At 41.5% G+C, this 26,017-nt stretch overlaps 1 protein-coding gene across 3 annotated transcripts in view; it reads left to right on the top strand.

Annotated features, from left to right (window-relative positions):
• Positions 1-26,017, top strand: part of HAPLN1 (hyaluronan and proteoglycan link protein 1) — a 59,475-nt gene that overhangs the window by 15,093 nt on the left and 18,365 nt on the right. For 2 of the 3 annotated variants that reach the window (XM_084505352.1, XM_084505353.1), the window contains exons 2-3: positions 16,137-16,262; positions 25,589-25,963. In XM_084505352.1, the coding sequence (XP_084361478.1) occupies positions 16,163-16,262; positions 25,589-25,963 (475 nt within the window). In that variant the 5' untranslated portion in view covers positions 16,137-16,162. Of the gene's footprint in view, positions 1-2,989; positions 3,032-16,136; positions 16,263-25,588; positions 25,964-26,017 lie in introns of those variants that run through there. The other variant, XM_084505354.1, reaches the window with a different exon arrangement.

Raw genomic sequence — 26,017 nt, 5'->3', positions numbered from 1 at the left:
CTTCAGGTAGTAGTGTTGTTCTATATGTTTTAGAACACCCAGAGGATCTATTTCTAAATATTCTAAGCAATTATATATAATTAGGTTTTCTTCTCTATTTTCATACCAAGTAAACACAAGAAAGGAGAGTGCTTAAGATGGAGGTGAGCATGCAGGTGGAAGCACACTGGAAAATGGTTATGAGATTGCATTAGGAGAAAGAAAGGTTTTGAGGAAAGGTAAAAAAAAAAATACCTTGGATAAAATCACAATTGGCAGACAAAGTGGAGGTGCTTAACAGCAAACAGTGTACAGAGGGAGCACAAGGAGGCTGGATATTAAGTTTATGGATACTGGATCGCAGACATGGATTTTCTCATGGGATTTACTGCTGCTTATGCCATGGTACAACAAGAAACTGCACTGTATTTGTCATTGAACAGAAAGTGTAAGGCGTTTCACTGCAGATACATCTTTTGTTTCCTGCCTGAAGAACATTATTTATAGCTTTTCTCATGAAATTTTATTGAAAGGTAAAGAAATAGTAAATAAATGATAGAAGGGATGAAGAATTATAAAGAAAGAAATCAGCTAAAGTCCAAATATTGTTTCTGAATTCAGGGCACACAATTAGAGTCTATGTTGTAGTCAAGGTGCTATTTATAGCTTGTACATTCAAAGTTTATACTAGAAATGAGTTTATAATGGAAAGTATGCTGGTTTATGAGTGTGCCAGTGTCATTTTTCCAACAAAATCTAATTTGAGACATTTAAACAGAGGTGTTTGCAATACAGGACTGGTGTTGAAGGTTTTTTTTCTTTTATTATAACCAATTTAAAATCCTTAATAAAATATGTGTGCCAGTCCTTTTATAGTAAAAATTAAGGGAATTTCTAAGCTCTTAAATAGCATCTGGCTTTACAGCCTTTGATATCCCAGTTGTGAAATAAAGGTCACCCACACACTCATGTAGTAACTGTAAGAAATGGTGCACAACCACAGCAGACTTGCAGTTCTTTTTCTGTAGTCCTTCCTGCAGCTGAAGTCTAAGCTATAAAGCCTGCTCTGCTGACTGTAGCATCGATGCATTGAGAGCTGCATTACAGCTGAAGAAGAGCTTAGGTGTTCCCTTGTAAAGCCTAGCTATAACTGAAGTCCCAAGCAGATGCTCAGCCAAAAAACGTTCTTTTCCTGTCCCCCAGCTCCTCACCCACACTCCTGGTGCTGGGAAAAACTTTTGTTACTGCAGTTGCTCTCCCCTTCCCACAGAAGATAAAGTATCGCATTTCTTAAATCGTTTTTCCCTGCAGCACAACTGAGACACTGTGACTCCTTGAGAGTAAAAATGCCTCTGGCATCTGCTGGCAGGAATTGTTCCATCCTGGCAGCATAGAGATCAGAGCTGAATGCCACGAGTTCATCTGTAAGTGCAAAGAAAATGGCCTTTGCTCTACGTTTATACAAAACAGACCCATCCCTACACCTCAAAAGATGTCCTGTAAATTTCAGATGAAAATAACAGTGTTCAAAGCAATCCATTAGTGCCATGTTACAGGTGCAAAATTTTTCTTCATTAAATGTAGGCTTTATATGTATGCTTTTATGTCTATGTCAGATTTAATTAGAGCAATGACCTGATTTCTTAGAAATAGATTTCTACTGTCTACAGTATTTCCAGTGAAGCTAGGTCATTAAAAAGCTCCTTTATTTTATTTATGCTTTTTCAGAAAAAAATCATTATGATACTCATGGAAGTATTTTTTCTTGGAGTATACATTCCTCAAATTGACCAAAAAACAAGATGATTTTTTAAGATTATTATAATGTGTCAGCCAAACAAACCATACCTTTTTTTTATTTTTAATTTGCTAATTTCAGTGAAATTTCTTTACTATTATTTGCTGTAATACTAGGTATTAGGTCCCCTAATATGATAAACTCTCCTCATCTTGGAATAACCTATTTTAGAAGCAAATTAACCATTATACAAGCATAAAGGGGGGCAGGGGTGGAAGTTGCATTTGGGACCTCTCAAGTCCATCTACTGAGTTTCTGATCCCAGTGAGCAGCAAATTAATAATAGTATGTGGCTAGTGCAACGTAACTGTAAGTTTTTGTTTTTTTTTCCAGAGTAAGCAAATGTGTTTTAATGCTTCAGGAGTAAAGGTGGGAGACAGAAATTATTTTTTCTCCTTGTCTTGCGTGGACATCTTTAGAGAGAGGATGACAGAACTCTTGCATGCTGGTTTATCTTACCATATCTTATCATGCAGTCATGTCAGACAACATATATCTTGTTCTGTCAAAGCAAATGCAATGGCCAGAGTTTGTGTCTGTGTACAAGTGTACGTACGATGGGGGACCTAGGATGGGATTCACCTTTTATACTGTTCTGGAAGGCAGAGCTCCAGCTCTCCTGCTCCCAACAGCAGCAGCCGGAGGTAGCTCCAATGGATGGAGATGGGGCAAGCTGCTGGGCTGGCTGAGGTGTGCAAACCATGGGCCATCTGCAAGGCTGCTGAGGGAAGAGGAGACCAGGCCTGCAGCTGCTCGTGAGCTGTGTACCACTGATGCAGTTGCACAAGTGAGAGAAACCTCTGCTCTCATCACAGAGTTTACTTTGCTCACCAAGCTGCCACCAGTTATGCTTTTTTTTTTTTTTTTTTTTTTTTTTTTTTCCTGAGCATGCCTATGTTGGGACTGACCTGTCAGCACAGTTCTGCCTATCTATCTAAATCAACAAACCTTTTCTAGTGTAGATTAAATTTAATTAGGGATTAGTACAGCTCCCAGTCTCTTGTTTGGCAGCCCTCAGGCTGGGAGGTGGGGCTCTGCTAGGGTTAGTTTGTTTATAGAGGTCTTCACAGGGATAGGTTTGGGTGTTTGGGGCTTTTTTTACTCCCTGCTGCATGGCTCTTTAAAATCCTTCCCTAGCCAAACAGCCTCACGAATGGCGTTTATGCTGTCAGATTTGGCATTTGGATGTAAGTGAGTCTGTGCATTTGGCCTCTGAGAAGGAAGTGGAAGGGAGCTGACCCCACAAGGCTGCTGGTAAGTGAGAGACCCTGGAGCACTGTCCCATGCCCTGTGAGCTTGGCAGTTTTTGAAGCTTAGGAAGTTTGTACAAGTCACCGAGTTGAAAGCTAGATCAAGCAGCTGCCAGTATCTCAGTTAGGCCATTTCATAGTTTACTTATATTTCACAATATAAAAGCTGGTGCAGGCCTCACTTGGAGCACAGTGTGCAGCTGTGGGCTCCCAGCCTACAACGGGTGTTCAGGCCCCTGGAAGCACTCAGAGGAGGGCAGCAAGCCTGGCCCAAGGGCTGGATGGCCGTGCTGTGAGGAGAGGCTGAGCACACTGGGGCTGCCCAGCCTGGAGAAGAGGAGGACCAGAGGCGGCCTCGCTGCTCCCGGCAGCTCCCTGAGGAGGGAAGCGCAGAGGCAGGTGCCGGCCCCTGCTCCCTGGGAGCTGCTGGCAGGGCACACGGGAACGGCACAGAGCTGCATCCGGCTGGGATCGGGAAGCCTTTCTTCACCCTGAAGGTGGCCAGACACCGCAACAGGCTTCCTAGTGAGGTGCTGGGAGCCCTGAGCCTGTCCAAGAGGCGTTTGGACAGTGCCCTCAGTACCGTGCTTTGATTTCTGGTTAGCCTTGAAGTGGTCAGGCAGTTGGACTGGATGATCTCTGAAGGTCCCTTCCAACTGAACTATTCTACTCTACTCTACTCTACTCTACTCTACTCTACTCTACTCTACTCTACTCTACTCTACTCTACTCTACTCTATTCTACTCTACTCTACTCTCATTTAATGTCCCAGTTGAAAATCACAGTCCTAACTTGTGAAAGCAGTAAGGAAATCATAGACCTTGCTGACACTTGGCACAGGTCTCACCTGGCCTGATAAACGCTTCAGACAGATGATGTTACCTTGTGGTGTGCCAAAACCTTACAAGTATTCCATAGTACAGACTGGAGAATCAGAGAAGATACGAGCACTGACTTTCCAGGGCAGAGCTATGTAGGTCCTCCTGCTTCCTCTTCTTCACTGTGGGGCAAGGAGGGTAAATTAAATAGCCCATCATTCCTTTTCCTCCTAGCAGCACTTAAGGGCAGGGGGTCTTCACTCAGACAACACTGCAGAGAAGCTCTTTCGGCTGGTAATGTGTGGTTTCCATTGCTCTTCAGTTCTTCACCCCAGGCTACCATTTCAGCACCTGCATCTGCAGTGAGTAGAGCTTACTGTGGAAATCTTCCTGTTGTCCTGGCAAGCAATCTTTCTCTGTATTCTCTGGGAAACTTACCTGGTGTGAAAATAACAGTGGAGTAACTGAAAAACAAGAAGAGCATGAGGAGGGCTGTATTGCGTTGAGGCAAAAGTTAGCCTTGCCCAGTGTCCAGAATTCACCTGCAGCAATTGCTTAGGTAAATAATGTATATTAAAAAAATATATATATAATAATAATAATAAAAAAATGTAGGAATAATCTGGCTCACTGTTCCAACATCTTAAATTGCACATGTATGAGATCTCAGTAAGAGATCCCTATCTGTACCATACCACTGCTCCTGGGCTTCCCTCCATCCCTCATGGTGTGACAAACCCGCCTCTTAAGCTTGAAGGTGAGAATGTGGATTGGGTAACAGTGGCTGGAGGGCATTCAAAGCCCCTGTAAGTGCTATTTGAGAACTGGAAATTATGGCTGTGAAGTTGAAACAGCCTGCATAATCCTGAGGACATTAAAGCGCAAATGAAAGCCTTGCATTTGTTCTGGATGACTGTAGCAATGCTGATCCTTATAATTCACTTGGTTGAGTGGCATTTGCAAAATGCATGAGTCCTATCTGTTTGCCATTTATTTAAACTGGATATCCTATTTATGTATCTTTGAAACCTCATTCATTTTCAGCCTACTGGTATTGCAGGTATTCTTATTATTGACTAAGCAAGGGTATTGCTTTGTCTTGCATAATACAAATCAATACACTTGCTTTGTTAACTGAGTTTTCCTATTCAGAGATTGTCTAGAAAACCTGTAACTGGGTCTTTACTATTCTTCTCCTTTCCTGAAACCTACACAGGTTTAATTTACCTGAAGAACTGACCAAAAGCCAGCATATATTGCTGGCACAGAAAATGAATGTCAAAAGCATTCAATTAACAATGGCATTGATTTTTCAAGATCTCTTCTGTTATATGTTATACTCCAACGAATTAAAACATAGCAACACAGCCTTAGGCTTTTTTTTTTTTTTTTTTTTTTTCCTCTCAATTTCTGTCTCTGTGAAAACTAAATTCAATTCTGTGCTGTCTGTAGTTTTCCACACATTCTTAGTATATTCTTTTATGGTTACTTTGTACCGGAGGCAGTAGGTATTTCCTGGATAGGTTCTTCAGTCACATCTTTCTGCATCTGAATATATCTGAAACTAAAATATGATGTACTTTTGTTCTTGTAATAGATATGCAAAACTGCATGCTCTGCAAGCTGTTTTGCTTACACAACTTAAGAGAGTTTTATTTACCAGGATATGTTCTGCATTGTGATTCCATCAAACAGTTGCAAATTATTCAGTTAATCTTAATGCTATATTTTACACTTTCTGAAATTTGCTTGAACCATTATACTAGCTCCTCATGAAAATGTTAAATGAGGATAGTTTGTTTTGAGGAGCTCCTCTTTGGTTGTTTGTTTTTTTGGTTGTTTGTTTTTCCCGATTATGTCCTTGATTTACAAGTAGGTATTGAAGTTCTCTATTTTCTCAGCTTAATATCCTGTGTCATTTTACTGAGTGGCCCAGAGTGGAAATGGATCTGGCATTCTCCTTTATTTTTACATCGTTGTAGCTCTCAAAATCATCACAACTAAAATGCGTCGTGGGCAGGCTGCACTTCCCCCACCACCACACCTCTGGAACAGAACTGTCATCTTCGCGTTTTGCACATAATCATCACAGCAGACACAGCCAAGCCTTCCATGTGACCGAGCACTGCAAAAGTGCCAGCCACATCTGTCTCCATTTCCTCTGCAGATATTTAATGATCTGTGTCAGGGACAACAGCATCGGTATGTAAGGCACAGAGTCTACTTGGGAAATAACTGGAGCCAGATACCAAGCCTGACCATTAAAAGCTGTTCGGGGAAATCTTTCATAAAAAGGACCAAGGGTGGGAAGGGTGCTTTGCTGCCACTGCCAAGTATTACTGAGAGCGTGCTTGCAGTTGAATGTGGAGTGATAGGAAGCCTTCCCTGAGTATATTGGATCATGTCTTTAATAGCAATAGAAGAGTTTGGACCTGCTATAAAAGGAAAGGAAAAAATTCTGCTTTAAGTAGGATTATTAACGTACTTCAATTGAGGCCTTTGACAAAAAACAGGACTACAAGAATGAAGGGAATGCCCTGTGCCATAACCCAGTCCTCTTCTGCCCAAGTTCCCCATCATCCCTGGCAGTTTTTCATAGAGCAAACCAGTTCCACCTTTAAACTAACTGTGCTTCCTGCCTCCCTCCTAAAATATCTTTAGGAAGACTGTGACAGTTCTTTATAGTTTAAAATTATTTAATTTCCAGTCTAAACTTATTTATGGCCCTGCTTGTACTGTTCCTAAATTTTAGCTGAAATAATGTTCTTTTTCTTCTCTGGCATTTACCCTGTGATATATTTATAGACAGCAATTATATCTTTGCTCAGCTGTGTTTTGCCAGGCCAACAAAGACAAGCTCTTTTAGTCTCCTTTATAAGATTTTCCTTTCCTCCAATCACCCCAATAAACCCTTGTCTGCCTTTGTCCCATTTTTATTGACTACATCTTGATCACAGAGGGCTGGCAGCGTGGGCAGTGTGTCTGAAGGTGTTGTCAGTGCTTTGGAGCTGGAGAGGAGATTGTCAGGGCGATGGTGATGCAGAGCGCTCACTCCTGCCCTGTGGTGCTCTCTGGCCACGCCATTGCCAAAACTTTAAGTGTCGATCAAAACCCTCAGAGAGGCCAGCTGACATAGTGTCATCCACAAATTAAACTGGCAGGTATCCACTTGTTCTGCCAGTTCATTAATTAAAATACTCCATGTAAACAACTCCAGTCCTGAGATTGCTCTTTGAACTCATCAGGTGATGCTTTGCAGCAAAAAATCTTTTTTTTTTTTTTCTTTTTAATTATTATTTTATTTTTAAAGTCCTTACCTTCTTAAACTAAACTCTTAATTCTATATCCTCAATATTGATTTCCCATGGTGAGTCATAGCCAATGTTTTGATGTTTTCCTGGTACCCAGGTAGGGCAGGGATATCAAGTTCTCACACAGAAATAGCTTGATGTGATCTACCTGTGGCAGAGCTGTTCTCCATTGGCTTGCTCACCACAGAGAACTACCCCAGCTTCCCATATCTATTTCTTCAGGGATATCAGTTCACAATTTCAGTTTTCAATTATTATATTTTCCTCTTCACTCCAGCAATTTATTTATTTATTTATTTATTTGGTATTGCTGTTAACTTAGTTTGAAGAGCAGAACTTCAATCACCATTTGCCAATATCAGCAGTTGGTAGATATACAGAGTATGGAGCTTTGAATATACACTAATTTCTGGCATCTTTCTCACATCTGACTGACAAAGGATATTTGTGAAAGTCTCTTTGCTCTAAAATAGAAAGGGATATTCTTTTTTTGATTCAAAATAAAGAGCAGCTTTTAAATCCTGCTATGAGCTTGTGGTGTTCCCAGTGCTGTAGGTTGTTTTGTAAGCCAAAACAAAACAAAAGTGTATGCATAATACCCGGGCAGCATTGTTGAGCAATAAGGTTTGCAAGTGTTGCCTTTATTTAGATACTGTCTTACAAACACCCACAATCTTAGAAATGTCCATTATTAGTTTGCAACAGAATGTAACTAATGAGAAGTTAACTAAATGTGTGACTCAGGCTTTACAGGTGTTTCTAAGGCTTAAGACATTGGGTCGTGAAGATGTCTAAGAAAAGCAGGGGGAAGCATGGTACAGGCAGACAATTGCATGTTCATATGTTTGTATACATGTGGAAAACTGCCACGTGGTGCTTATCATGTGTGTAGTGCCTATAATCGGCCATGAAGAAGTCTTCTTCTGTTCTGGGTGTGCCAATGCAGTGGGGTGTGAGCTCTCTCTAAAAGCTGATGTATTGTCTTCCACAGCGCCCTCAGAGCAATGAAATACTGTCAGGCAGTGTCACAGAGGGGGCTCAGATAAAGGATAACTAACTCCCCCTGCCACCTCTGTGCCCCCCAGCACCTCCCAGGGGGGCCAGAGAGGGCAGAGCTGAACTCATGTCCCCCAGAGTCTGAACTCATGCCCTAACCTCTAGACCTTCCTCCTCCGCAGAACAACTGATCTCGGTAGAAGGTATGTTTTGCCATTGATCGCTGATTAATTCAATTAAAAAATTGTTGAAAGAATTGTGCTTTTACAACTGATCCCCATATGGGTTTGATCTGGCTGCACCCACAGCTAAGACTTTGTGACAATATCCAAGCGAAACACATATGTATCCTTGCAGTAAGAAGCAGATGTTTGATGGAGACAGTGCTGTTGTAAAATTAAATTGTTTATCTTCTGAGAAGCAGTGATTTTGTGGTGACTTGGTCTACCAACATCTAACAACAATTTTAAAAAATGTGCAGGGCATTGTATCACTGTCACTATTTCCTTAGGAAACTGAGTGGCTTGTTAAAGTCATTCGCAATGACCTAGGGAATGTAGACAGAGTGGTTCTTGGGCCACAGGGAAGAGGGAGGACAGGACCAAGCCATCTTGGTTGGCTGGACAAAAGGTCTCATTTTATGCTTTGCACCAGGATCCGTGCCAAAAATGGTGCCCTAATGGTAATTCCTTACAGCAGGCTGGCACTGGTAATTAAGTCTGCAGTGCATCTGTTTTCTCACATAGCAGGCTCCTGCAAGGATGCAAAGGCACTGTTAATGTTTTTAATTTTCACTTTTGTACTGCTGGGACAGTCAGCTTACCTGGGGAAAAAGAATGAGAACTTCATCAAATTAAACATGGGACCGTCAGAATAGAGATGTACCTCCCTCAGGTAAAACAGATGGGAACTCACTGACTTGTATGTATCTCAAGGTACTGTCATTATGTGGACTGTTTTCTGGCTTTACCGTTCCAATGATTTTCATTATATTTCCAAAGCAAAAAGTATAAGCCTAAATAGAGATGCTGAAAAAACTCTGTCAGAACTTCCCAAATTAAATGGCCTTTCACAAGTTATTCAGGCTACCAGAAAGTACACCTCTGACAAAAGAAACACCTTGAAGAAGAGGTGTAGGTAATAGGAAGATACCCATGGAAGCAGTGAGGGACTGATGAAAAGCTAGCTTTGTAAATATGACCAAGGGTCAAGAAAAGTAAGAGGGAGAGATCAAGTTCACTTACTGACCTTCAGCAACCTGCATGCTTGCTTAAGGCAGAAAGAGGCATTTTGACCAAACAAATGTCAGAATACAAGCACAATCTAGCTGGAGACCCAGCTGTTCAGCTGGATCGCATAAATTCTTTGAGAACCCCTGGTATGCGGAGATTGCAGTAGCAACTTTCTCTAAAGAAAGGGGCTGCAAACAAGTGAATCCACTTCACAAAGCAAAAAAGAGTCACCTTTCTGTGACATTGCACTATGTTATCAAAGAACATACGATCACCTTTAAGTAAAACCATCCAGATTCCTGAACTCAGGGCATTTTTATATACCCCATTGTAAAGAATAAGAAAGAAACCTACTCAAAGCAGTGAATAACCAGTATTCCATCAATGATAGACCTTCACTGCAGTATATTGGCCTTATCTGCGCTTGAATTAAACCTGGAGTAATGAATTTTCTAACTTCTAGTCACCACATGACCTTGGCTATACCCTGAAAAACGTCCAAAGTATTGTTATCATTGTTACCCTGTGTATCTGGAATATATTTCATTTCTAATACAAGGCAGACACTTCAAAGACTGCAAAGATATTTTCTTTCTCCTTGCAAGCAATTTATCAGCATTCTTCCCAGGGAATTAATAGACTCTAGGGGATTCCAGATGTCTTTGAATGGTCATGCTGCTTTTCCACTGAAGTGTTCTGCCTGTGGTTAGGTAACTACTATGACAACCTGTTATCCAGACATTGACCGTCTGGCACTTTAGATGGCCTCAAGACTTAGACAGTCTCACAAATTTCTAAATTGCCTTAACTAATGAAGTAGCATGGGAGGAGGTCATGGAAAGCTTGCTCTAAGTCATGATAATAGAGAGTATAAATGTTACCATTGTTATGCTGTTAATTTTGTTTCCTTTTGCCATGGCATCGGTGAAATTTCCTTTGTGTGAACAGTTTAACTTGGAGAGCAATCTGCTGAATATGTCTTGCCTTAGTTCCGTCAGCCTGGGGGACTTTTTGTCTGAGAAGAACCTTTCTTCTCAGTAATTTAAATGAAAACTGCAATCTAGACAAAAGTGTAAGGGCATATCAAGGCTAGAAGTGGACTTTAATTTGACTTTTTTAAGTGAGATCTTAGTCTGTAGCTGGGACTGAGTATTTTACCATTGCCTTTGGAGAACAAAAGTTCTCTGAAGGAGATTGTGAGTACTTATAAAAGTCTAGGTGCCTTGCAAGAGAAAGGCTGATGTTGCTATTGCCTACTTCAGATGCCCACATGGCATCAGGAGATCTAAAAGAAGCATGCTGGAACTACCAAGGTGAGTCAGAAAGCTGGCACTGCGCAGTCATGGGGAGAACAGTACTGGCTTTCTAAAATCTTGTTTGCCATGCTGAGTGGAAAGCTGCCTAGATCTAGCCAGAAGAAATGCTAATCATGAGAGGCACTCTCAGCCCCCTCCTGTAAGGAGATGCTGAGACAGAGCTGCACTTTAGGCACCTCTGTCTCTGAGTCCCCCTAAAGTCCTGAGCACTGCATCCCAGACTGAATGAATTGTGCCTGTACCTTGCTTGCAAACCAGCCTCTTGTTAGGCCACTCAGCCAAAGAGGCCATGCAAGGCGTGCCCTCTGCTTCAGCTTGCAAGATTCAAGTCCACAATTCTCACTCTTCCAGAAGCTGTACTGCGGGTGGAAGAAATCGTTCAAAGACAGGAGTACACCAAAGGCATCCTAGGTCAACAAAATACAAGTCTGCCTTCCGCTGATGGCATTGGCTAGAAATGCACTAACTGTATTAGTTGTTAATTAACAATATTAGTTGTTTGGACTCCTAAGTGAAATTTTACATACAGACAAAAATAATTCACAGCTGAATCACATTCTTATGGCTCGGCCCAGCTGCCTAAACCTAGGTGTCTACATGCGTGTAGAAGGTGTGAGCTTCAGCAGACTTTGGCCAGTCATTTGACACCAGAAGTCCATGTCTACTCAGCTAGACTGCAGTACTACTCTACTCCATCTTCCCAATTTTAGGAAAGGCTACTGAGGAGACTGTATGAGTACTGTCTAGGTTGATCTTCATCATGTTCTGTTATCTACCAGTGGTGTCTAAGAGTGAGAGATTTTCCTTATTTGTAGCTGACACCCTCTCCCTGAAAATACATATGCTTTATTTTACTAAGAAGTTCGTTTATAGTGCTGAGCACCAGTTCTCAGATGGAACAGATCTGCAAAGAGAGGGAGCCTGTAGTGGCTTATATCATACAATAGGTTTGTGCACAGTTGTGAATAGTCCATTGATTTTGGGGTTATTTCAACACTAAACTATTTAGACTGCTTTTACTAATTCTGTTACCCATTTTAGATACCCTTGAATGCTGCTGGTTTTCATTGTATAAAATACTAAGAAATCCACAGAAAGACAGAGCCCTTAATGAAGAAGGCCGCTGTGTCTGTCCTAGGAGTTAGCTGTTTTTGCTGTCCTTGTGCACTGGTAACTCATTTTCTTCTTCGGCAAGGTATCTCATGTCATCTGCCTCTCGTCCTAAACCTTCTTTGCACCGTAGAGCTATGCACTTGAGTAGATGGCATTGTATCTTGCTGCAGTACCCTTCTCTGTGGTTCTTGGGGTTCTTGTGGTCTAGGTAGCAGTAAGGCAGTTGCAGTCCTGCATGATCCAAAGCAGCATTTTATGGCATTTCCCCAAAAGCAGCCCGTTCTTTGCACGAGTTAAGTCAAATCTTACTCAAGCACTCATCTTACCAGAGTGACCATGTCTGCAGCTGAATCAGAGGAGGTGATGGTCATATTGCCATATGCTCTTGAGCCATTGTGAATTCAGTTTTCCACAGGTCTTTCCTCTCAGGGGCACAAGCACTTGATATAGGATGTTATCACATCTTAATAAAAGATAGAAGTTAACTCCTGTAATCAGAGGTATTCCCATGGCCTTTAACTACTGTCAGGGAGAGCATATTGAGCAATGTAGACCTTTGGCCAAACATTGTGGATGCTCTCATGTTCTGCAGCTAAAAAGTAGTTGTAGTAGTAAATAGGAAATATGTTTTTGTATTAAAAACAGGGATTGATGTGTGCCTTTATTTGCATTTTTTACTCTTCCATTCTTCGTTGAAATGCCTCTTACTTACACAGTCTTATTACTTGAAGGCATTCTGCTGATTTTCAGCATATTACATTAAAATGCAAACATTGGTGCTTTATCACCTTTTAGATTTGCCTGTGGTAGATGAACTATGGTTCAGTAAGCATAACAAAATGATGGTTAGTACGAGAGTTTCAAATTTTATCTAAGAATGGACAGGTTTAGAGAAATTAGAAGCTGAATGCACAGCCATCTTGACCACTGCCCTAAGCCTTATGCTCCCCCCTTATAAACTGCTATTCAGCCTCCTTCTGCCCCTGTCTAGGGAGACAGCAGATTGATGCAGAAAGATGTAGCAATTGAAACCAGCACAAATTTCTTGAATACGACTAGTCATTACCACTTTTTACTGAAAACTCACTGTCTTCCAGCCAAGACTTTATTAATTTTAATGTGAAAACATCCACACCTATCATTTTTCCCCTGAGGTCTTCAAGGCTGTTGCAGAAGAGGAGCCTGATTGCTGTTACTTTGGCTAGAGCTGAGGATGTAAGTTTCTTTGGCTAATTGCTTTTTGGATAACCTACAAAACACTAGGGCTTAGGTTCCTGGCCTGGTGAAGTCACTTTGCGTTGCCTTGGCCGTGTGCCGCGTCTCCCATGGTGGGGAGTGCCAGGAGGAATGTGGGACGAGCTCGGAGTGTTCCTGACTGGAAACACCATAGGTGGCAGTGAATGGGCTGCTCGCCTTTAGCAGAGGCTGGAACAGACGGGATGCTTCTGCCCAGTTAAAAGTTTGCTCTGCATTGATCGACCTCAAGCATAAAGCGTTCAGTGATTTTGGGAAATATGCGACAGGTAAATTTTACAAAAGGTGGGCCAAGCATTTGCTCCCCTGTTAGGTAGTCTTGGAGTTCTTGCTGGTTTTGTGCAGTCTGAGGCAATTCAGAGAGAGGTGCACCTGAGCAGCACAGGTGAGCTTGACCAGAGTGAAAGGAAGCACAGACACACACACACACATAATAACTGCATGTGCCTGCCCCTCCACCTCCCATGAACACATCAGGCTGCCCTTTCTGTCCTTGGCTATTACGGAAAACCTGAAGCCCAGACACTGTAAACTTCGTCTATTCACAAAGCTAAGGTACCACCATTTGGAGTATTTCACCCCAAATCCATGTCTATCTGTACCCCAGAGGTTGATTTTGTGCCATATCCATGGCCTCTGACCAATGAAATTGTTCAGCCGCATCCACAGAGCTGAGGAAAGAGCAGGTACACAGAGTCCAGCATTTACGTGTCTCTCATCCTCCTTCTGTGATGCTGTCACGGAAAGTTTTGAGCACAGGGTAATATTTGTCTCTATTTGAAGGGAACAGAAATATCTCAAAAAGCTGTATCTGGCACCTTCAGTGCAACAGACTGACCCCGAACAAAGCTGTTCTGCAGGTCAGCATCTCAGGGAAACTCCTGCTAGGCGGAGGGCTTTTCCCCATCGCATTAAAGTGACCTTGACAAAGGAGGGGTCCATGTGTGGAGTTCTCCGTTTGTGTAACCAGGAGGTGTGTCTTTATTCCATGGTGGAGCCCTAGTCCCTGTGCGTGCATAGTTTAGGAGAAATGGGGGTGCTGCCCCCCAAAATAGGGTTGTACTACCAGTACCCTGGTTATTTGGCTGTTCTGTTTCACTGGTGCCATGGAAAAGAGCAAGTTTGTGATGACAGAGGCAAACCTTTAATGAGATGGTAAGGTGCTCCCCAAGCAGGTCTGCAGAGCCCCTGCAGGGTCCAGGAGCTTTTGCATCCAGCGTAGGCTCCAGGCTGCAGATTGGGATGGGAACACCCCCACAGACTCTGCGTGGGCTCTCCAAAATCAAAGCTCCTTTGTTACCCGGACTATTTCCAAATCAACAGAACTCTCACCAACCAATGAAACAGAATCGTCAGTTGTTAGTCAACAGCCAAAAATAAGTGAATAAAAATGCTTCAGACCTGCAGCATTTCCACCTTTTAGAGCAAATGTGCCTGGTGTGGGGTGTGTGAGAAAAAGAGCAGCGTGGTTTTGCTTCATGCCGGTGACCCCCCCAGTCAGCACAGGCTCAGGCTGGTGTGCTGCAGGGGGAGCCACATCTGCCCTTGCTCTCCCGAATGGAGGTCATTGGGCTGCCAGGCTTTCCAGGAAAGAGGGAGTGGCTGGGGAGCCTGGAGTTTCTGAGCTGGACCACCTGGAAAGCAGCATGCAGCAGTCACTTGTCCTACCTCTAGGCACTCCACTTAAGGGATGCTGAACGGGCACTGAGCTCCCACCCAAACTCGCTTGAAGAAATGGAAGGGCAGGCAAGTAACATGCATGTGCTGTTTGAATAAAAGTCAATAGCATTTCTGCATTTCAGATGGTAGCAGAGGCTGTCCAGGTTCCAGTATTTGGATCTAGATTTGAAGCTTGTAAGGTGCTGGCATATGCTTAAAGACTGGGGCTGCTTGGCAAGCTCAGACTCAGCCCCCAGCTCTGACTGAGAGTACCCTGCAACTCTGATGTGCTTCTAGCTCCGAGAGAGGCACAGCAAAAAAGATTACACTTCTCTGCATTAGAGAGAAAGCATATTAATAATGCTGTCTCTACTTCAAGACTGGGGAAAAAAATACTAGTCTCTTGAAAGGCAAAGTTGGGAAATAACTATCTCTTATTTCAAGAAATAAGGGTCATTAAAATTACAGCTATAAAACACACATCAGTCTAAACCCTCCGTATAAAACTTCTTGTCTTTTATGCCTCCTTTTCTATTTCAGGTCTTCATTTGCTTAATTACTACTCAGAGGCTGGCAGAGATTTTCCCTGCAGCTCTCAGCTCTGCTGACTGCAGAGACCCTACCTGGCACACTAAGTTAGTGCGTCAGCATTCTAGGTAGAAATGAATGAAAAATCAATCAGGGCAGCTGCAGTGGTAGCATATACAACTCTAACCTACTTTGTGCATGGTTTCGAACATTTCATTGTGTATTTAGGCATCTTTTAAAATGGTAAGAGAGTATGAAATAACATAGACCTTTCTATCAGCCTCAGAAATGTTTTGTCATCTTTCTTGCTTAGCTTAAGCAAACTTATCACCCTGACTGCTATGTTGATTTGCAGTCTTGTCTGAAATGCCAAAACCTGTGAGAAGATTGTTTTTACCTTAATAATCTGCCACCAGCAGATTGCATCATATTGGGATACAGACTTAGATATAGCTTCGGTTGTTTTAACTGTATTCCTGGACCAGAGCTCGAGTAGGTCTGGAAATGCAAAAGCACACTAGAACATTTTTTGAAACACCAGTACAGCTTACTTATGGTGCTGCAAGGCGTTTAGTTTAAGGATATCTGTGTGTGTGTGTGTGTGCATGTGTGTGTGTGTGTGTGTGTGCTTTTGTTCTTTCGTGTTGTATTTCTGCATAAGCAGAGCTAAATATGGATTGCAAGTTTCATTTAATCAAAGTCTGTGGTTAAAAAGGTCCAGTCTTCATGACTAAGAAATTTCTAACCCATTCTTTTTGAGCTGAATGGGTTAACTATGTTACAGATCCTTTAAAAGATCATTGCTGTAACAAGTTGTGCAGTCCAACACTGTAAAGGTTTCCAAAAATTCACAAGCCTCTTTGTATGTGCTGCCCTTACAGTGAAGAAGATTCTTCTGAGTATAAAGATGATGAGTCTCCTCTTTCTGGTGCTGATTTCTGTCTGCTGGGCTGACCCTCACCCTGACAACTCAAGCCTGGAGCATGAGAGAATTATTCACATCCAAGGTAAGGAAATACATGAGAAAATACCAGTATCTTCAGATTGCTCAGGAAGACAGAATGACGTGCTTAATGATCCTTATTTTTTTTATTTTTTGTTTTTATTTTGCTGCATGTTTTAAAGTACTGCAACCTGTGACCAGAACCTTTACTTTTCTTGTTCTGTTTCATTATTATTACTCACAGAGAAAGTAAAAAGGCAAAAATCAAATAAAAATAATAATAAAAAAAAAAAAACACAACACAATAACAAGAAAGTTGCACTGTTTAACAGCAATTAGTCACAACCTTGCAAAGATTAGTGAGTAAAGGACAGCTTGTTTTAAGATGAAGAAGAAAAGCATGCATCCTAAAGTAATAAGTAACTGCAGTGGGCTGAAATAACTACTTTATTGTGGAATGTTTTTCATTTTATGAGACTGCCATACATAATTCTTCACATCACAGAAAATTACTGCTGTTTATTATTTAAAAAGGCTTAGCACATCTGAGATCATAACTGGGCAATTTAAACATCAGGAAAAAAAAAAGTAGCTTACCCAGAAAGAAACGTGTCCTTTCTCATACCTTTAATTCACACCAAGTATTATACTGCCCTTCTGCATAATCCTGTTTGGTTTGAATCCTAGAGCTTATAGCTGTAGCAGGATTTGAGTCTGCAGTACAATGCAGCTGTTTTTTCAGTCCCAGATTCAGTCGTTGAGGGTCATCCTGTATAAGAAAACAACAAGGATTTATGCAGGAAGGATAGGCAGAACTAACAGGTAAATTCCTGCCTTCATTTATATGTTTATTGAGGATGAGTAAAATTAATCTTGCAAAATTAAGAAACACAGCACAAATTCTCCCACCCCCACCCCCAATTTTGATTCCTTTCTCTAATCAGCTGGCAAATTATTTTATTTGAATTTGTATGTAAATATGATTTACCAAGTTAGAGAAGGATACTAAGAAAGCCTGAGCATTTAGAAGTTTCCAGGTAAGTCACAGAAGTCAAAGGCATGCTTCACCTACTGAAACAGGCACTCATGCTGTCAAGGTCAAATAAGGAATAACAGATAGCTGGCTTTCCTCTAAAGAAGCTTACAGCATGAAGGTATACACAATGAATGTGTATACCAAAATGAAGAAATATCACCATTGTGAGATGGTAAATGTTCCTTCCCCAGGGTTAATTTCAAATTTGACACTCATGTCAACTAAATATATAGTGTGCCTTGTATAATTCTGTTTCTTATCTCTGAAATTTACTTACCATGTTGGGTGAAGAAATTATTGGAAATAATTAAACCAAATCAAAATTAATTTTCCTTATTCTGTGTATCTTAAACTTTCTTAGTCAGAAGTTTATTTTAGTTTAATTTGCAAGTCATACATGTTGCTTCTTACTAGTCCTTCAGGGTGTGTACAGTGCAATTTGCAAGTGCTGAATAGTTCACAGATGAAAAAGTTGCAAGATAGAGTATTCTCCCTACCCATGAAAACTCAACTCTTCTGAACCTTGAGAGCTCATTCCTTCAAGGAAAGCTGCATGATGCTTAAAATCAAGCTCTGCCATAACCTTTGCTGATCAGCTGGTTTGAGCTCTGAAATACACAGACCACAAATCAAAAAGAATTAAACTGTTCAGAACTTGATATTTCTACTATTAATTTTTTCATTCCTCTCTGCATTGTGGAATCACAACAGGCTAGGGATTTCACTCTGCCCAGTGCTGCATAAACACACAAGATGATCTACACCTGGAAATGAGCTGCAAATCAGGGAAGTCTGTGGAACACATGTTATGGCTTCATACAAAAGGCATTTTGTATTATATTAAGGAGTATAGTATTGAGTAGGTGAAATCCAAGGGATCCAGAGCTAAACTCCTCTTGGATTGCATGTTTTGGAGTGACAAAAGGTACATATAAATGTTCTGTAGTCAAGTACACAGAGCTAAAAGCATCTCCTGAGCCAATGAGCTAAACTGTGTTCTATTCCATTTTTTTACAGCATCTAACATCCCATAAAGTTACTTTTATTTTTAAACAAGCTGGGTTTCAAGCCTTATCACTGCAGGGCAGTTTTAGACCCTATTCTGACATGAGAGACATTCTTCCAATTCTACATGCTTGCTCACAGCCACTGAACAACCTTATGCTTCTCCTAATATCCTTATCTTCAAATAACTATCTTTCTTCTTTGATGTTTGCTTTAAAACATCAGTGATTTACCAACAAGTCTCCTCACAGCTACCATGTGAATAAACTTTTTCAAATTAATCCCTGAGTGTATGTTCTCCAGTTGCCTGATGTTAGTTGTTCATCCATACGCGTGTTGTTTGAATCCAAATTTCTTGAGTGTGCACAGTCAGGATTTCATTCCAGATAAGATCTTAGGCTAGCATCAGTATTTTTACTTTCCTGACAACAATGCTTTGCCTGTTAGACCTGAGGTCAAATCTTCCCTCTTCCTGGCCATGCTGCAGTGCAGATTGATAGTCTACTGTGTTAGACAATATTTAGCAGTTGTTGTCCCTCATTATCACTTGCAATTAACAAGTGCAAGGTTCATATCAATAATTCTTCACATTAGGCCTCAAAAATCTAGATTTTGTTGTCCGTATTAAATTTTGTCACTTTGTCCATCCTTTTTCTATCTTCACACGTTCTAAATATCTATCCTTCCTCCTTCAATGCGGCTATATACATCATGTGAAACATTACTCATTCAATAGTCCCATTTACTTATTTACCTTACAAGGTAAAAATAAATAAATAAATAAAATTGAAATATTAAAGAGTCTTAAAAATGATTCTGGAGAAAGTTGACTGGATTTTTTTTCTAGGCCAATCATTTATGCTTTAACCCAAGCAATTGCAGTCTCCTCTTTATGAAGTTTTTACACATTTAGCAAAGTTTCCATCAAACACCTGTGTTCTCCACCATAATTTCCTATATTTCCCAAATCACTTCCCTGAAATCCAAGCAATCAATGAATCCCATTTTCCTGGCTTTATATATTTAGTTTTATTATATGATTGATATAACATTAATCTGACACCCTTTGGTCAGAATATGATGCTTTTTATCCATGTTCCTAGTGATTTACTCTAATTCTCTTTCTTCTTCAACAATTTTTAGTCAAAAATTTTCCTAAAGTCCTGTTTGCTGTTGAAGTCAGACTAATAGGCCTGTTAACAGTTAAATTACTTTCCTTACATATATGTATATGTTATGTTGCTGTTGTGCAGAAACATATGGTACTATTCTTGTAGTGCAGTGACAGGCTACACTACAGTGCACTGAAGTGATAAGCAAGCTGATATCTCCGCCTTCGGGTTTGCCATACCAAATGCCAGCAGTAACGTCAGTACTTCAGATGGTGAGTTCTTCCACGCTTTTCATTGAACAGACTATATTTTCTTAGCTCAGGTTTCATCTTTACATTCTTATTTTGTATCAGTGCACTCGTGTACTTTAAACTATATCCTGCTTTCAGAACATCAAAGACAACCTTACTGAAAACGTAAGATATGTTAGTTTAGCACTTGCGTCATTTGTTGTCTTCCACCTCCAGCTGTGTGGTCACTCCACACTCCAAAATGAACCTATGCCTGCTCAGAAGACTTTTTTCACTGCTGCAGTAAAATCTTTCACAGTCCTTCCTGACATGTTTTTGGTCTGTGTACTAATGCAGGCGGCCACTTCATCACCTCTTTCTTTTACTTGGCATTCCTGAAGAGCCACTGATTAATACCATCTTCTGGTCTGACGGCTGTTACAACATGCTTTTGGCTCCCTTAGCAATTCTGTGTCAGGAGCCAGAAGATCTGGCTAATTGCACCACTTTCCTGCCCTCCATTAGTATAAAAACTCCTGTTGTCTCTAAGACTTAGCAGTGCAGTAGGCATAGATACCATGTTTTCCCTTAAAGTTTTCCCCCGGTTTCTTCCCTTAGAGTTTTTCTTATCAACAATTAGTGTCTCAGTCATGGAAGACTAGTAATCAGTGAATTAGAAAATGTCCATCCATAAAGTAAGTTCCAGGCTGAGTGCTTTCCACTCTGAATATCCTCAAAAATTCCTCGCAGGTACACTTGATCTATGTAGTCTCTGTTGGTCCGTTCCAAGCAGAAAGATGTCAGTACTAGTTGTCCAGATACACATCAGCCAAGACTGGAGGTCTTTCAGGATCCTCTCCAGCCAGAAATCTTCTCTTCTTGCTTCTCATGAGCAGCATGGGTTTCTGTTTTTTCAGTCTTTCACGGCAATAGGCCATCCAATTCTCTTCCCTTCCTTGGTTAACACAGTGAAACAAGACCTCAGTCCAGTTTTGCATCTGCTAGATGGTTTTTCCCCCTACCTTTACCACCAGTCTTACGTTTTGCTTCTTTCTCCTGGCCCATTTCCTTTGCTTATATCTTTTCTCTTGTGGTTTTATTCCACTATCAAAGAGCAAAATTTATGAAATATCTAAAGCTGCATTTAACTCTTCCTTGACTTTATGTTCTTTCCTGAAGCTTGTAGTGCATTTCATGGTTTTGGTCAGGCTGTGCTATTATCCCAGACTACTTGGCCAAATCATCTTTTCAAGATAGGCTTTACACCTTGCTCTCTGCTAGTTTGTTTGCATACAAGTGTCCTTGCACTTTAGCTTTTGTGTGATAAAAGCAAATGAGAGAACTATGTTTAAGTGATGTGTACTCTCCTCCCTACCGCCACAAAAAAATATGTACACCTTAGAGGGTACCAACTCTTTAGCAATGACAACAACAAAAAAAAACACAACATAAACCTAACTGAAATCTCATGTTATTGCATTATATTTCCTTAAAATTTCTTGATACTTTTGTTGTCATTTAGGACAATTAAGATTATCCCAAAATCCATCATGCGGTCTCTTATAGTTGAACTGCTTGTTTCACACCAACACAACTTTCTTTCCTCTTCATAGTGTGGCATATCGAAACAGCATGTAATAGAAATGTCAGCACGGAACAACCTCACCTTCTGTTGGCATCTCGGTTTTATTAAAGGCATTCAGGTCTGCTTATTAGACCTTACATCTAGGTCTGTTACATTACTGGTACATTGTAGGTACCAGTGTACTCGTGTCATGAAAAAATTATTACAGAAGCAGAAGGTTTTGTATTAAACATCAATTTAAATTATTAATTTGCCTTCACCATGCTACATTAGTGTAATTTCCCATGCGTAACATTTAAAGGTAATTCAGAATCTCCACACAGTTTCTGTGTGATATTTTGGTTTTGTCAGTCTTAATGCCACACCACCCAACCCAAGAACATTTCCTTACGATCAGAAAAGGTACTGAGACAGTGCCATGTTTTCTGCTCTATTCATCCTCTGCTCCCTCTTTTGGGGCTAACAAGGGCTGAAAGGTGGTGATACTAATGCTAACCACTTGGTGACTACATTCTGCTCCTTTGCCCTGCTATCAGTGCAAAATCAGAACTAACCCCAAATTTGGGCAGTAGCCATAGGGCTGAATATAGATTTAGTGCCAGGAAGTTTATGGAAGTAAGTCAAGGAGGTAGGTCCCACTTGAGAGAAAACATGCTTGCAGCCAGATCTTCATGCATTTCTTTATCTATACTGAAATAAATGCACATTTAAAGTATATTTAAGGTATAAGATGGCAGTAGTTTAGAAGAGAGAAAGTCTGTTATTTCACTGCTGTTTTTCTTGCAATGCTAGGGTTCCTAGAAACTTAAACTTGAGTTAATACAGCCCCTTTAACATATTTCCTCCCATATATTACTCAGTGTGAATAAGTGAGATCAGAGGAAAAGCATAATCATAGGGGATTATTTTTATCACAGAAAATATTTTTAATTTTTAAATAAGCATAGTACAATAACAAGACATGCTACTTCTATAGAAAGAGTAAGGATTTTTTAGCATGAGAGCTATGCTGAGGTCCCAGATACTAGTAAAAGAAAGCAAGAAACAACTCTATGTTTATTTAAGCCAGCAAGGCACAATGATATTAACTTAATGGTTTTCCTAACAGTGTGGAACATCTAAGCAATACATGTTTTAACTGACAAAACACATCTGTGAAGACTTCTAAGGGCAAAGAAAAAACGCCAACAGGATTATTTTTATTCTAAAAATAAAAGAAAGTACTTTTTCCCTTCATTGCTGCTCTGTAAGTTATTCCATTAAAATATGGGAATAATCAAGTTCTGTACCAGGGTCAGCATGAAATTCTGGACAGTTTTGATGTATAAAGTGAATAAAGTTGTTTGTCATGGGCTGCAGCCTGACTCATCCTTCCTGCCCCACACCGTGTTCCTTGCAAACCTGGCTTCCTCCAGCTGACTATCCTCCTGACTGCAAAAGCCAGTTAAAAGAAAAGAAAACAAAACAAAACTAAGCTAAACAAAAAACAAACAAACAAGCAAACAAACAAACAAGAAAGACAATAAGCCAGCTGGTGAGACCAAGCTGAGGGTCGTAGCAATGTGAGAGCAAGTCCGTTTGGTGTCCCTGAACTGGGAACCGCACTGCTGCAGTCAAGGCAAGGCATGTACAGAGTAAGGACGATAGGAAGAGCACTGCTGGTGGCATAGCTGTCAGACATGGGAGAGGGAGAGCAGAACAGAGGCTACAGCAGATACCCTTTCTCCTCCAGTGTTTGCCTCCTTGGTTTGGCACCACTGAGGGGCAGCAAGGCTAGCGCATTTTGAAGTGGTGTCTGAGGCTCTTGTGTGGCCGTGCATCTGGTCTGTCTCATCCCCAGACAGGGCCCAAACTGTCCTGTTGGAGGCAACAGTTTAGCGAGGCGTTATCTGCAGTTTGCAGAGTTTACAGTTGTTCGGCCATTCACCTCATGACTTCTCTGATGGTTCTTCTGAAGAAAGTAGTTCTGGGGAAGAATTGTTCTTTTTAAGTGCAGCACTCACCCCATCTCCCACCATCAGGTCACCATGTCACAACACATTGGGGCCCAGGAGATGCTTCAGCCTGAGAAGAATCTGTGCCTCCCCCTCACTCCTCAGCCTCCCATCTCCTCCATCCCTGGCTCTTACTGGAACACAGCTTCAGGCACTCCCTGAGCAAAGGGTCTCAGGGCAGGTGGGTGGCAGCCAGGAGGGACACGGGGTTGCACGGGGATGCTGGCACCTGAGACAGAGGTGACAGTGCTCCAGGCAAGGCTCCAGCCCTCGCTGGGACAGGCGAGCTGTTGTTAGAAAGAGCAAGCGTTAACAACCTGAGTCAGACTCTCCCTCCTGTCTGCTAATATTTATTAGCTTGCCTGTTTCAGTGTAAAAGACACAACATAGCTGAGCTCTGATTCAGGCTTCTCGGCAGTAACCACCCAAAAGCACAACATTCCTCTTCCCAAGGTAGACAGAAGTCTGTGGGACTTCTTTGTCCCTGATGGAAACTGGGAAAGCAGCAGAGAAGCCATCCTGGCTGTCTTCCCATTCTTCCTTCTCCTCTTCCCATGAAAGCAGGGCTGGCAGCAATTCCCATAGTGCCCTGCCACCTCTCTCCTCAGATGCTGCCCTCTTATTGCCAGCACGAAGGACAAGAACACCACTTGCATGGGGTGGGATGGTTTAAGCAATTTCACTAGCAAGGAGGGTCTCCAATCTTACTAACCCAGCTTGCAGCACCTGAGCTTGTTCATTCTGGAGGAACCTTCTCTGGTAGGCTATCCTGTGCGGTGATGCTCTTGACACAGCATATCCTGGCAAAGGATTACACATTCAGGATAGCTTATTTTCTTATGCAGATGCAGGTTCATGCTCGACTGGCTTGTCTTTGCAATTAGTGATAGAACTAGAGGGAATGGCCTCAAGTTGCACCAGAAGAGGGTTAGGCTGGAAATTAGGAGATCTTTCTTCTCAGAAAGAGCAGTCAGGCATTGCGATGGGTAGCCCAGGGAGGTGGTGGTGTCACTGTCTCTGGGGGTGTTCAAGGAAAGGTTGGACATGGTGCTTAGGGACATGGTTTAGTGGATGACATTGGTGGAAGGGGGATGGTTGGACCAGATGGTCTTGGAGGGCTTTTCCAACCTTAATGATTCTGTGATTCTGTGATTCTTTGTAATCAGTTATGTGAGGTTGGTAATTCTTTTCTAGCAAGCTGAGTGCTGGTGATTGCTAGCTTCAGACAGTGTCTCTACTGACAGAGGACAGCAATATCTACAGAAGCACTGCGCTTTGCTAAATCGATTTGGTATGAAAGGAGAGGCAAGAGTTACTGAAAGAAGGAAATATTCTAGCATTTGGCCACATGAGCTGGCTGCCACCATCAAACCTGTGCTTTCCAGGGCTTTCCCAAGGCAACACAGCCTGTCAAAGAAGCCCTAGAGAGATGAGGTTGGAAGCAAGCTGCTCCAGCTGACTATCCTAAACACAGAGCAGCATCAGCAATAGTGACCTACTACAGAGAAAAGGGAGCAGGGAATCTGGGGAAAGGGTAAAGGAGGACAGGAGCCTGTCAGCTAAAAATGGGTTGGTGTGAAAAGTCAGATCAAAACATCAAAGATAAAATGGTGACAAGTTTGAAGGATATCGGTTAAAAAAGATGGGGGAAAAAAGTTTGAGATGATCAGGAAAGAGGGCAGGAAAGGACAGGATTTTATGGTTTTGAAGATAAATTGGACTTTCTGACGTTAGCAGAAGTATGTCAGCAGAGGAGCTTGAAGGTTAGAATAAAATACACGAAGAAAACAGGCCATTTTAAATTACACTGACACTTCTCATGTCCTTATAGACAATGCTGTTTGATACTGTAACACTTTTCCTGTTCTGTGAGAATGATTTGCTGCATCCCATATCATTAGAGGCTTTGCCTGAATAAGCTCAGTTCGCATATATAAACTGAGTCACGAAAAGAGGGCAGTGTTGATTGACAGCTCTGGAACAAGCCACAGGGAAATACAGGGTGCTTGCATCAAGCAGTTTTCAGATGATAGCATTCATACACCAACTCTACAACCCTACTTATATATCACTGCACCTCTATCATTATGACTATGGATTATGTAAGATGGCCTCTGCCTACACAGGGGACAGTGCTGCAAACCATTTTGGCCACTCTGTGCACACATATTGCACTTCTCCACATACATAGCGTGGGAAGTAAAGCTGTAGCTTGCTATTGAATCTCACCTCAATGCCTGTTACTAGCTTGTATATGTGTGACTATGTAAATAATTGTATACAACTAGTCTGCATGCCTTACTGCTGTACAGGTACAAAATGATTGCAGGGAAATGATCCTGTGGACTTACAGCTAATGGTCATGTCCGTTCTGCACAAGGTGGAATGCAGACTCATTCTCCTTTCTATTTTTCTGCTTGAATCCTAGAAGAAAATGGACCCCGTCTACTTGTGGTAGCAGAACAAGCCAAAATCTTCTCGCAGCGGGGTGGCAATGTCACACTGCCATGTAAATTTTACCACGAACACACATCAATAGCTGGCTCAGGAACCCACAAAATCCGTGTCAAGTGGACCAAACTCACCTCAGATTACCTCAAAGAAGTGGACGTCTTTGTTGCGATGGGACACCACAGAAAGAGCTACGGAAAGTACCAGGGCAGAGTGTTTCTGAGAGAAAGCAGTGAAAATGATGCCTCCCTCATAATCACAAATATAATGCTGGAGGATTATGGAAGATATAAGTGCGAGGTGATTGAAGGATTAGAGGATGACACGGCAGTGGTAGCTCTGAGTTTGGAAGGTAAGTAATGTCTGAATTATACCTAAATTGAGATTTGTGTGGTGTTCAGGAATA

The sequence above is a fragment of the Aythya ferina genome, assembly GCF_964211825.1.
Source record: "Aythya ferina genome assembly, chromosome: Z".
In the NCBI taxonomy this organism is placed as follows: domain Eukaryota; kingdom Metazoa; phylum Chordata; class Aves; order Anseriformes; family Anatidae; genus Aythya; species Aythya ferina.
The sequence above is the reverse complement of the archived record's forward strand: the minus strand, read 5'-3'. Positions and strand labels throughout refer to the sequence as shown.